Below are 13,132 nucleotides of genomic sequence, written 5' to 3' on the forward strand. Positions count from 1 at the left end.
GATAGTTACACTTTCTGCACTCTTAAGCCTCCTCAGAAAAAGTATTGTGGTTTAATACTCATATTTTATACAGGGAAACACATCCTAAGATATATTTAATTTAATATAAATCCTTTTGCCAAGTATTCAAAATCCTCACTCTTTTCTAGCTCCTAAGTCCACAGAGCACAGAACAGTAGCCTGCTGTACAGAGGAGACACCTGTGCATTTCAACTATGTGTGATGAACTTCAGCTCACGGCACAAGTGAGCTCTGTATTCCTTACCTACCTTCCCCAGAATAGTACTCAGTAGGGACTATGTTTTCATCCCATATAATTTTCTCAGTTGGATACAGAGGCATCTGATTCAATTGCTGAATTTGAGAGATGCGGCGTTCATGGCGAGACACCTAAGAGAAGGAAAGAGTAATATGAGTTACAGTAGAACATGCATGACACCAGGGTCACTCAGAGTCAACAGGAGAGAGCCCACCTTTACTGCCATTAGGCATGGAGTGAGAAATTCCTAGGCTACAGTCTCTGTGCCAGTTTGATAAGACTTGATTTTTCCTCTTTCTGTTTTCCCTCATAATTCATAAAAAACAAGGTAACAACCAAATGAACTAGAGCCGAATCCCAGCTCCTCATTTATAAGGAAGTTACTCTAAGCTTCTGAATCTGCTTCCTTTTACTAAAACAGGCGAAGCACCAGTCTCTAATCAGGGTTCTACGGTGATGAGAAGGAACACGGTAAAACTGTATCAAACACTCTGGCACATGCCAAGAATTTAAGAACTGTAGCATCTATGCAAAAAACAAACAAACTCCCCAAATAGAAGTTGTGAGTCCTGGATTTCGTTTTCATGTTTCTTCTAGGAATCTCTCGTGATCTGAGAAGGCATATTAACCGCCAGTCTGAATCTTCTCTACTGTAAATGAGAGACTGGGTAAGCTGTACTTCCCCTCATTACTGATCTCTCTACAGGCTTGATATCCCAACAGTGCATCTCACACAGAAACTGAGTCTAATTAACAATGCCAAACAACACACGGCTTTTCTATGAGAATAATCCCCGGGAAAGGTTTGTATTTCTTTTGTTCATTAAAAGTTAGTATTGGTACCAACAGCCTGACTCAAAAGAGATTTTCTTGTCATAAGAGAGCTCAGGGAATTTTTAGGAAGTATTTGCAGTTACAGACAGTGACAAGTGACTTGTAGGAGGACAGGCAAAGATAGAAATCTAAGAGACATACTCAGAGCAAACATGCAAATAAAAAAAGTAGTTTCTATACTGGAACTAATTTAAAATGCTCCCCAAGGCTTTCTCCCCAAATGACACTCAAACACCTGTCAATGAGTTTTAAACACCTGTTACAAATGGTTTGTCTCTGCTCCCCAAATTTAGCATATTATCTTCATGTTTCCTACAGGGAGGGATTATGCTTTCTATCATGTGGTAAAAATACAAGCCTGGAATGTTAACCCAGAACGGCATGCCTAACTCGGCTCAATATGTGTCAGGAAAATCAACAGATACATATGCCTAGTTATTTATTTACTTATTTGTTTTGCTTAACAATGTTAATATCTGAAATAGGTAAAAAGCTACTTAATCTTAAAACAGAAAAAAAAAACATTTTAAATCCTTTTGTTTTGTTTATTAGAAAAATAGAAAGACTGAGAAAAACCAAGGGCAGTAAGAAGGCAGTGCACACTCATCAGAGTGTTGGTTTTGGAGGTTAACCGAGCAGCCATAAGCACACACAATTAAATAAGCAGTTCCTGGTTCTGGCTAAATGTTCACATATGGGTACACACACACACACACACACACACACGTACACACACACGGGAGGTGGGGGGACCATTATCTGTAAGGGTGAAAACTGTCAACACTTAGGAAGCCATTAGTGACATGGCTATTTGACATAAACAGTCATCTGTTTCAGAAAGTGCTGTACTGAAAGGGAGAGGGTGTCCCTACACTATGCAGTGGACCAAATCCACAAACAAGGTGAAATGAAGACAATACTAAAAGGATTTTGTAGAAGTTATGGAATTAAATTACTTGACTCTTTGGTCCTGAAGTGCTGTGAATCACTGCGTGGTATTCAATATACTGAATAAGTAGGCACTCTCTATCACTGCGTGGTATTCAATATACTGAATAAGTAAGCACCCTCTATCACTGTGTGGTATTCAATATACCGAGTAAGCACCCTCTATCACTGCGTGGTATTCAATATACTGAATAAGTAAGCACCCTCTATCACTGTGTGGTATTCAATATACCGAGTAAGCACCCTCTATCACTGCGTGGTATTCAATATACTGAATAAGTAAGCACCCTCTATCACTGTGTGGTATTCAATATACCGAGTAAGCACCCTCTATCACTGCGTGGTATTCAATATACTGAATAAGTAAGCACCCTCTATCACTGTGTGGTATTCAATATACCGAGTAAGCACCCTCTATCACTGCGTGGTATTCAATATACTGAATAAGTAAGCGCCCTCTATCACTGCGTGGTATTCAATATACTGAATAAGTAAGCACCCTCTATCACTGTGTGGTATTCAATATACTGAGTAAGTAAGCACCCTCTATCACTGCGTGGTATTCAATATACCGAGTAAGCACCCTCTATCACTGTGTGGTATTCAATATACTGAGTAAGTAAGCACTCGCTATCACTGCGTGGTATTCAGTATACTGAGTAAGTAAGCGCCCTCTATCACTGTGTGGTATTCAATATACCGAGTAAGCACCCTCTATCACTGCGTGGTATTCAATATACTGAATAAGTAAGCGCCCTCTATCACTGCGTGGTATTCAATACACTGAATAAGTAAGCACCCTCTATCACTGTGTGGTATTCAGTATACTGAGTAAGTAAGCGCCCTCTATCACTGCGTGGTATTCAGTATACTGAGTAAGTAAGCACCCTCTATCACTGCGTGGTATTTGTACCTTCACTTGTTACCTAGACAGTTCTAAATTCTTAACAATAAAATATACTTCATTAATATTCACATAATTACCTCTAATAGATAAGTCTTCTGAAAGTTCTAAGGGGTCCAGGAGAGGAGTAGACAGTGTTTCCTCTGGGCACAGGAAACGCCCACATGGATGAGTTCTTCACTCCCCAATTTTAACTACTGCGCAGTTGTGCATTTTTTATGAAGTAAACCAAAACTCAACCCAAAAACCCCAAACAACAGCCACAGCAACAATACTAAAAAGTCACCACACCCAACAAAAATATTTCTAAAGAGAAAAAATAATTAGTTTAGAAAATAAAGCCTCTCATTACCAAAGCTGACTGAACAATTGCTTAGAATTCTTAAGCTGCATAGGAATCATTTACTGTACTTGTAAGTACTGGATTTACAGTATGAAGGCTATGACTGAATACTGAGTACACTATTTTTGATAACTGTCTTTAAAATAACACATGACCACGGTTACTCACATGCACTGTCTGTGTCTAACTGTAGTTCCCTTTCAAAAAAGGAACACTTTTGAGAGTGAGCTTTGAAGCCCCAGAGCATGAGTACACTGGGCCACAGAAGCTGCTCAGTGCCACAGTGACTTCCTGCTACAACGGAGCTTAACAGTTTGAGGGATGTAAGAAAAGAAACCACAGACATGAAAAAAAACAAGCCTGAGGCCTGACCTGCCCCACCAAAAGTCAACTAATTCCAAAGACAAGAGGCAAAATACTGAGCCTGAACTCTAGAAGTCAGTACTGTTTATATCATTATGAGTGAGTCAGAAAGGTGGGGAAAGCCACAGGAGAAATTATGAGACTGTTAAATATTAATATTTACCAGCAATTCTAGAAGAAATTTTTCATCATAAGTTGTGTTTTCATTTTCAGGGAGCGTTGGCAAGAGGCAGAGGTATGATGCCACCTGGTGGAGTCTGTTTGAACTGCAGAATGGAGAAGATTTCATTCAGATCAATTACCTTTACTCTAGAATCATGTTTTCCTATTGATATTTTAAAAGTAAACATATGACAGGGCAGCAAAACAAACAAACAAACAAACAAAACCTAAACGACAACAAAAATTAAAAACAGGAATTAAAACTTTGAAGTATTTTCTGTTAAACCTTTCCTGGTACTGAAATCCACTGACAGACTGCACCCCAGCAGAGGCGAGGAACTGCACTCAGGCCTTGCCCAGCTCCTCCTGTAGTCCCTCCATCCTCACTCCCACATGCGGACTACCCAAAGCCAGGCTCATTTAAGAGCAACTTCAATGAAACAGAAAATGTTCCTACTGAAAAAGTTACCAGCACTGGACTCTCAAAGAGACATTTTGGAAAAGGATATAACAAAACGTGAAGAATACATTTTGCATATAATTTGTTATCTGAAAGAATAAATTATGCTTCTTTTGTCTTTTATTAGTAACATTTTTCTTTCATAACACAAAATGTTTTCTCTTTCTCTAGTGCCATTTCGAACCCCAGAACTGCTAATCTATTTTCAATCTTTGTTTTCTCCAGGTCAAAGAAACAGCTTTTGAGACTGTATAATGAATGCACTGAAAATCCAATAGAAAGGTAATCAAAAGGCAATACAATGAGAACCAATAGTCATCCACCTTGCAGACACTTTGAAGATCTATGGCTAGTTTAAGTACAGAGTAAATAAGGAAGTAAATAAACTACTAACTACTATTGTTTACTATTGTTTTCCCAAAAATATATTAGTAGATACGTATATTAGTAGATAGTATTATTGATATATCTTAAGAACATAAAATTTTCCTAGGTCATATCTCTAATATCAAACATGAAGCTTTACTGCTTTCTGTTATATGCTGTTTATGGTTGGTGAGATTTGGCCAGTTTAATGTTCTGCTCAAAGAATAACAGCCCAAGTCATTAAACATCCTCTCACCACTTCCTGTGGAAAAGATGGGTAGTTATGTTTAAGTGAGTCAAGAATTCCAAACTGCTAGAGATACCAGAAGGGAGGTTAACAAAAGGGCCATCCCACAGCCTGCAGTGCTAGAGAAAAAAGAAAGAACAGTCTACAGCAAGATCCTAGGAGAGAATGCTGTTCTTTTCATGTCGTCTTACCTGAGAGGCTTAAAAAACGTGACCAAGGAATTCCGGGAATCCACTTCTGCCACATTGGAGAGGGCAAATTTATAGAGCTCGGGGAAGTGTGCAAAAGCCGCTCTCTGGGAAAGCAAAGAGACGATTAGTGCCTGTGCACCTGCAACTCCTAGGCCACACAGGGCAAGCACGTTCAGCTGAACGTTGTTTAGTCTCCGTGAGTTATGTCCTTTCATTCCCCTTGCTGCTGCTGCTGCCTAGCTTTACCCCATTATGGTCAGATGAAACACACTGCATTGCTTCACTTTCATGTATTTATTGAGGCTTGCCTTTTTTCATAACATGTGAAATATTTTGAAAATAGTTCCGTGCGCTGCTGAGACAAATGTGCGAACTTCAGTGTTCGGGTGAATGCTTCATAGACGTCTATTAAATCCACTTGATTTGTGACAATAATAAGTAAATAAATGAATAAATATTTCCCACTCCTTCTTATGTTTATCTTCCATGTGATTTCTGCCTCATTAAACTGGAGGTGTTTCTGTCATGCAATAGGGAAGGCAAAAATTGTTCTGGCAGGAAAGTGACAACAGAATTTGTTTACTGCCTCCTCCCTGCCACTGCTAGGGATTGAACCCAGTTTGTCCATGATAAGGAAACACTCTATCAGAGAGCTACATCCCAGCTTTCTGTGGCCCCCACAAAGTTGATGAAAATGGCATACATGTAGCTTCCTTGGCATGAGTGGAAAAAAAACCAAAAATCAACACCTCCCCCCCCAATGGCATTATATTACCCCAAACTAGCCAATGAATACTAAAAGAAAGCCCCGAGGGGCACTGTACTGGAGATCGTACAGAAGAAGAACCTGAAACACAGTACACTCTTCTCTACTGTTGTTTGGATCTTTGGAAAGATAAATCCTGGCAAGAGTCATCCGACCAACCAAGAGTAAATGAAAAGACAGCCACTCTGTGAATACAAGGACCCCGGCCCTCTAATGTAAGATTGCAAGAAACACATTGTTGGTAACTCAGATGTTAGAGAATCAAATACCAGCACATAGATTCACAGGTTTCAGATGGACTATTAATGTCACTTATTTCATAAATTCATCAAATAAAAAACATTTAAAAATTGAGGATGAAACAATATGAATACCATTTTTATTGGCATATTACAAAACCTAAGTTCCAGGCTGACGCAGCAGGAGCATGAGGAATGGTATACTGCCTTTATTTACCTGCAGAGATGTAATTCTGTCATAGTGAATTGTGGTCATCTCATTCTCTGTCAGAGCATTTCCAGTCTGGTCATTAATTTCAAAGCCAGTATAGAACTTCAGCATGTCTAAAAGCTGGAAAAATTCATTTAAATTATAAACCGTGTGAACATGAGACCAAGGAAGTATAAAACACTATTTATTAAAAATAATAAAAGGTCTATGTGTTTCTCAGGGGTTGAAAATTTTAGAATGTAACATTACACAGCAAATATTTGAGAGTATAACCAAACATATTTACGTTATGTAAAAATAAACTATGTATTTTATAAGTAAATTGCTAAGCCTACTTGATATATATAGTCTACTACTATAGAGAATATCAACTGTAATCCCAATTTTTCCCATTACACTGTACTGCGGCCCGGTCTGTGATGGATTGTCCTGGCTGGTGACTGACATCCCTAGGAACATAGGTTTATGCTCTTTAAAAAAGCTAAGTATGAACCAAAAAGCAAGCCACCAAACCTTTCCCCGCAGTTCCACGTTGACTTCCTGCCTAAGCTCTGAGGATGGACTATGACTTGAAAGTTTAAGCCAAGCAGATGCTTTCCACCCCAAGCTGCTTTCAGAAACGGGGCGATAGAAAAGCAAAGCGCAGGAGTGCATCATTCACCCCTCATGATGCTCCACGCTCCCAGCCTTCTTAGGCTCAGGTTGTATACGAAGAGGCCCTGCTTGCTACACATGGAATATTCTGGCTGTGCTCACTTAAATATTTATTATTTTTAGTCCTAACCTGTGACACATTATAGTCAATTACTAAGAGTTTAATATACATGGCCAATCACTTGGCAGAATTTTTTTCTGAATGAAAACAAAAAAAAGTGCTTAGTAAGACATGAGATAGAGTATGTCACACATATAAGACCTGCATCTCCAATTTACTGTCACTGGATAATATACATACAAATGTGTTAGACATTTTCTTTCACTTGACAATACAGGAAATCTGAAATATCAATATATTTCTTTCCTCCCCAAGGCTGTAAAGTGCATCTGCCTTCCAACTCTAAGTCCCACACTATCAACTGCCTGTCACTGCTGTCACAGGCAGAATCGAGCCATGGCACTGGGGTATGACTCACTGGCAGTCAATGCTTTTGTCACCTGTTATATCCCACAGTGATTATGCACACACAAGTGAAATATGTGAACACATGGCACTACACTTCCAAAGTGATAATTTAGCTCAATAACAAAGGGACACACAGTTAACACACATGTCAGGTAATTACCAGAGTTGTATAGGTACATTCAAGTATGTATTCAGTTTATACATTCTGTTTTTTTACTTTAAAATGACCAGGAATTTACAGCATCCAGGTCCAAATTTAAGACTTTTACTTTGCTTTATGCCCTGGTACTCCCAGCTGCATGGCAAAGCAAAGACCAACTTAAGAGGTTACAACATTAACTGTGTCTGATCCACTGGGCTCACTTGGGAAAACAGATGGCCATCCTCTTCTCTGTGAACAAGACTGGAAAGGTAACAGTGAACCAAAAGGTGGGAATCATCCAGGACGGTGTTAAACCAGCGCCTTGTGGGGAGCAGAGCCTGGGAAGGATAAGCACAAAGCGTTCAGTTTCCATGTATTCCCTGGAGCTAGAGATAAAATCAACTATTTCACACAAAGTGGACATCACAAAATACCCTCCCGCCTATCCAAAGACACATGGTATATAAAACAAACAGTCTCGTCCCTGCTATAAACAAATTAAAGTAAGAAACACTCAGTGGCGTTGCTTTTTCTTTTAAAAAGGATGACATGGATGAGTCTCACAGACCATCTCGTCTAGTAGTTGGGTTTGTTTGTTTGTTTGGTTGGTTAGTTTGGTTTATCAAAACAGGTTTTCTCTGTGTAGACATGGATGCCCTGGAATTCCCTCCATAGAACAGGCTGGCCTTGAACTCAGAGATTAGCCTCCCCTCTGTCTTGAAACTTGACATGAAACTTGAGTACATGTTGCATGTTTAACGGTAAAAGCAAACCTCTTTTCCATTTTCTGTCCCCACCTCTCTGATGGCAGTAAGACAGACAGTGAGGAGAAACTGAGACTGATGGTTCAATAACTACTCATCTAATCAATGACATCATCTAGTAGACAAAGTCACTCAGGTCTGACACAGTGAGAGCACATAAGTCACTGGTAGAGCAAATATATGAACAAAACTCTTATGAATGATTGTTAGTCTAATAGTTTTATCACTTATCTCAAGCCAAGGGACAAACTTTCTTTCAATTTCCTACATTAGGGAGAAGGAAGTGGATTACTCTGAACTACATGGATTTTGAATCTGAACTTCCCATAAGAACTTCCCACCTAACTGTATGAAATCTTATTTAAAAATCATAATTCTAAAAGGCAGTAACAACCTGTGCCAATAGGACAGTTAGTACAAACCTCAAGGAATCAAACCCTGAGACTTACTTGTCTACAGAAAAGCTTGAAATAGAAGCAGACCAAGGACCATTTCAAGTTAAGTATTTCAGATGTAGTCACAGCTTCATCTTAGACTGTTGAAGAATATACAGCAAGTCACGACATATTTCTTACCTCTAGATCAATCATAAGTTCGATGAATCTTTCACAGTAATGAACTTTGTCCATAGTGACAGGCTCTAGACATGAGAAAAACATGTTAAAATTTTACCAAGCCATTTTATGTGCTATTTTTTAAAATTGACAGATATTTCATAATTTAAACAAAATTATTTGTCTTGTGCTTTGTAGCTGAACTATGACTTAGAATAAGAATCTCATATTTTTTTCAAGAGCAGGTCATCATTTAGTTCTACTAATATGAGGAAATGAAATATTCAGACTGGGTCAGAAGTGTGTTTTATTAATTTGATATGCAAAAAGTGATGAATAAATTATTTTATAGGTTTAAATTTATTTGGTGTGAGTGTGCATGCATGTATGTATGTATGTATGTATGTGCACCACAGCCTGCAGAGGACAGAAGGTGCCAGATCCTCCAGACCCAGTTATAGAAGATGAGCTGCCATGTACGTATTAGGAACACAATCTGGGTCCCTTGCCAAGAGCTGCAAGTGCATCTCCTAATGAGCCATTTTTCCAGTCTTAATATGCTCATGAATAAACACACGTACATGCCTGCATGGGATTGTGCTTATTCATCACACACACACACACACACACACACACACACACACACACACACACACACACACACCTGATGTAGATAGCTAACTTTGAAGTAGTAAATATATACACCAAAGAAAGAAGTCTTCCACTGTTGATGCATGGATTTTTTTTTTTTTAAGCATAAAAGGGGATTAGATTGGCATGACATGGAAATGTCAATGATATATTGAAAAATATAAATTTTTAAAGAATTCTAACACTGATTTATGGTATTCATGAACACAATGTACTATTTTTTTTTAAAATTCACTTGAAAATAATTATAGCCTTGTGAAATAAAATACTTTCAGTATGTAAGTTTTTGTTTTTTTTCTTAATACCAGGAAATGGCCCACCACTTACCCTCTAAAATCATGGTGTCAACATTGTTTCAATTGACACACAATTTTTTTATCCATTGCTTAGCTCAGACTCTAAGCAGTGACTAACCCAGTACTATATCTATAAAAACCATCCCACAAATGCTTTTGAATGCATTTATTTATCTGTAACACGCAGGAAAATGGAAGGTCAAATGTTACAGAGATCTGGAAGTTTCTATCTACTGTATAAAAATGTTAACTGTAGTTTTCCTTGCAGACTTTTCCAGCTAGTATACATACCTGCTACCTAGATGCTAAAACAATACAACTTAATATCCAGAAGAGACATTAAATGTCTCCTTTAGATATTCATTTTCTAAGTGATAAACCGAGGAAGAGAGAAAGCAAGTGCTGAGGATGGAGAATTAGAACATGGTTTTCTGACCTTATCCTATGCTAAAAGGCTATCATGAATGAAACCAGGTAGGCTGGCTCATACTCTCTCAGCACTCTGGGTGATATAGCAAGAGAAGCACAAGTTCAGGGCTAGCCTGGGCTAGATAGTGAGTTCTATAAATACACAAAATGGAACCCCAGTGGATGTGTCTTGCTGACACGGGCACAGCTGCATTAAGGGCTTCCACACCTCAGCTTCATGCGAGTTGCAACGTGTTCCCTGGTGAGGCTCAGAAGCATGGTAAAGTTTTCCTCAGGTCTTTACTTCCTGGATGTTTACAACCTAAAGACTGTACCCCCACCCCTACCCTAAGATTGTTCCTACTGAGATTAGTTAAACCTGACTCCTTGATTCAATTATATACCATAACCCCCCGCCTCCTTGTTCAACTGTATATAAAGAGACTGAGCTTCTGGGTACTGTGGCTTTTCCATCAGAGAGCCGATTCCGCCCAACTCCAGCTTCACTGTGTGTCCATGTGTTTGTCTTTTCTTCATTCCCTTGCCACCTCGGTCAGGTTAGTCCCTAGAGCCATACTAGACGTGGTACCAAACAAACAAAGTGTCAGTGTTTACACTACTTAGAGAACATGTACACTGCTATGGCCACTATGGAAGTCAGTGTGGAGGTTTCTCAAGACTACAACGAGAACTACCATAACTTATCCAGTCCTGGACACATATCCAAAGGACCTGTAAGAGTCACTGCTGAGACTTACAAATGGATGTTACAGCTGCACTGTTCACAACAGCTAAGAAATGCAACCAATGATGCCCATCAACAGATGAATGGAGGAAGAAAATGTAATAAATATGCACAAAAGAAATGTATTTGGGCATAAGGAAAAATACAATCACAACATCTGCAAGAAAATGGATAAAACTAGTTCTTACGGGTAGTAAGCCAGATGCAGACAAAGACAAATACCATGCTTTCTCTCATATGTAGAACCTAAGTTTAAACTTGTATACATACATACATACATACATACATACATACATACAAACAAGCATACATGTGTGCATACATACATGTGAGCATGAGTCTTATGTGTGTTTAGGTCATGAGACTAAAAAGGTGAACTTGAGAAGGGACAAGCTCTTTAGAGGGGTGGGGCCAACTGAATACATAGGACGTGAGATCTGAAGGGAAGGTACATGTGGGAGGAAGATCGATCAGAAGCGGGAACAGGAGGAATGAGGAACAGAATGAGAGAGGGCAGTGACGGAGGGAGGGAGACCCATGAGAATAAAGTATAAACTAACAGTCCATGAGACCCATTACTTTGTATGCTAACTTAAAAACATGATATATAAAGGACATATAGTATATAAAGAAAGATGGGTTTCACCCACCTTATGTTGTAGCTAACTATCTCAAAAGCACTTCTGATCCTCCCACCAAACTCCTATCATGTGAAAACACTATTCAGTGCTGTATTACAAGGCAGCAAATGAGATCATAAACACCTAATGCACTACTGTCCCCAGCCTCCCGCAGAGAACTCAGACCTGGTACGCAAATTCAAATATTTACTAATGAAACAAACATCTCAGTAACTGTGTTAGTGCTTTAATAACCCTTCCAGGCAGAATCAACTCTCAGGCCAGTAATATACAGGAAATGGAAAGGACACACGTCTGTTATTAGAGTTTTAAATCATTCTAGTAGCGGTGTTTAGAGTAGAAGTAAGTAAATTCCAGGAGGGCAACTACATAATAATATACATAATATATATTATTATATGTGTGTATGTGTGTGTGTGTATATATATATATATGCGTATACACACACATACACACAGACACACACATATAATAATATAATGGAGAAAAGGTGGCCAGTTACCAGAGAGTGGGATGGACTTCAACACAGAGATGAACTTCTGGATGAGCTGGGAGAGAAACCTTCTTTCTTGATAGGCCCTAAGAATCAAACAATAACCCAATTATTTCTGAAACAGTTATAAAAAGCAAATTTAAACACTGAGCTGGTCAAATGTTCTTTCTTTGATATTGAGCACATAGTGTCTTCCTCATAAATTCACAGGAGGAAAGGAACAGCACCATCACTGGCCTGGTCTGCCTGCTAAGGACCCCTTCCAGTTATTTTAAGTTTCTACCTAAATTCAGGGATCAAGGCAGCATAGGACATTTTGAAATTTTATCTATACTGTTAACTAGCCTTAAAAGTCTAATGTTTAGGGACTGGAGAGATGGCTCAGCAGTTAAGAGGACTTGCTACTCTTCCAGAGTACCGGGGTTTAGTTCCAAGAACCTACGTGGTGGTTCACAACCATCTGCACCTCCGGCTGCAGGAGATGAGATGCACTCTTCTGGCCTTCATGGCAATGCATGTATGTGGTATACTTGTATCCATACAGGCAAAACACTCACACACATAACATTTTAAAAATCTCATGTTTAACTAGGCATAGTGGCATATGCCTTTAATCTCTGTACTTGGAAAGCAAAAGCAGGAGGAACTCTATGAGTTCAAGGCCAGCCTGGTCTACAGAGTGAGACTATCCTAAAAACAAACAAACAAAAAAAACCCTAATGTTAAATTAGGTAGCAAATACAGGGAGAGGATTACAATGGCTAGAGACTTAAACATCAGTTTAAAAGTTAAGTTTCTACTGCTCCCTGAATTAACCATCAACTAATAAAGCATCAGATAATAGATACCTGCAAATGATCATGTAAGCCCTGCTAGAAATACAAAGTACGGTGAGTGGTCAAAATCTACTTGGGGGCTAGAAAGATGCATCAATGGGCAATGTGCTTGTACAACGAGCTCGAAGACCTGAGTTTGGTCCCTGGCTGCCATGTCAAAGGCCTGGCATAGGGCTGTGCATCTAT

General features: G+C 39.0%; 1 protein-coding gene across 1 annotated transcript in view; it reads right to left on the bottom strand.

Moving 5' to 3' along the window:
* Aqr (aquarius intron-binding spliceosomal factor) overlaps nucleotides 1-13,132 on the bottom strand; it is a 72,680-nt gene that overhangs the window by 40,194 nt on the left and 19,354 nt on the right. The window contains exons 9-15 of the mRNA XM_034493885.2: nucleotides 12,120-12,196; nucleotides 8,898-8,962; nucleotides 7,780-7,896; nucleotides 6,300-6,413; nucleotides 5,078-5,181; nucleotides 3,815-3,917; nucleotides 270-390 (exon numbers count right to left, since the gene is read on the bottom strand). Coding sequence (XP_034349776.1) covers nucleotides 270-390; nucleotides 3,815-3,917; nucleotides 5,078-5,181; nucleotides 6,300-6,413; nucleotides 7,780-7,896; nucleotides 8,898-8,962; nucleotides 12,120-12,196 — 701 coding nt within the window. The remainder of the gene's footprint in view (nucleotides 1-269; nucleotides 391-3,814; nucleotides 3,918-5,077; nucleotides 5,182-6,299; nucleotides 6,414-7,779; nucleotides 7,897-8,897; nucleotides 8,963-12,119; nucleotides 12,197-13,132) is intronic.

The sequence above is a fragment of the Arvicanthis niloticus genome, chromosome 2, assembly GCF_011762505.2.
Source record: "Arvicanthis niloticus isolate mArvNil1 chromosome 2, mArvNil1.pat.X, whole genome shotgun sequence".
Lineage (NCBI taxonomy): Eukaryota > Metazoa > Chordata > Mammalia > Rodentia > Muridae > Arvicanthis > Arvicanthis niloticus.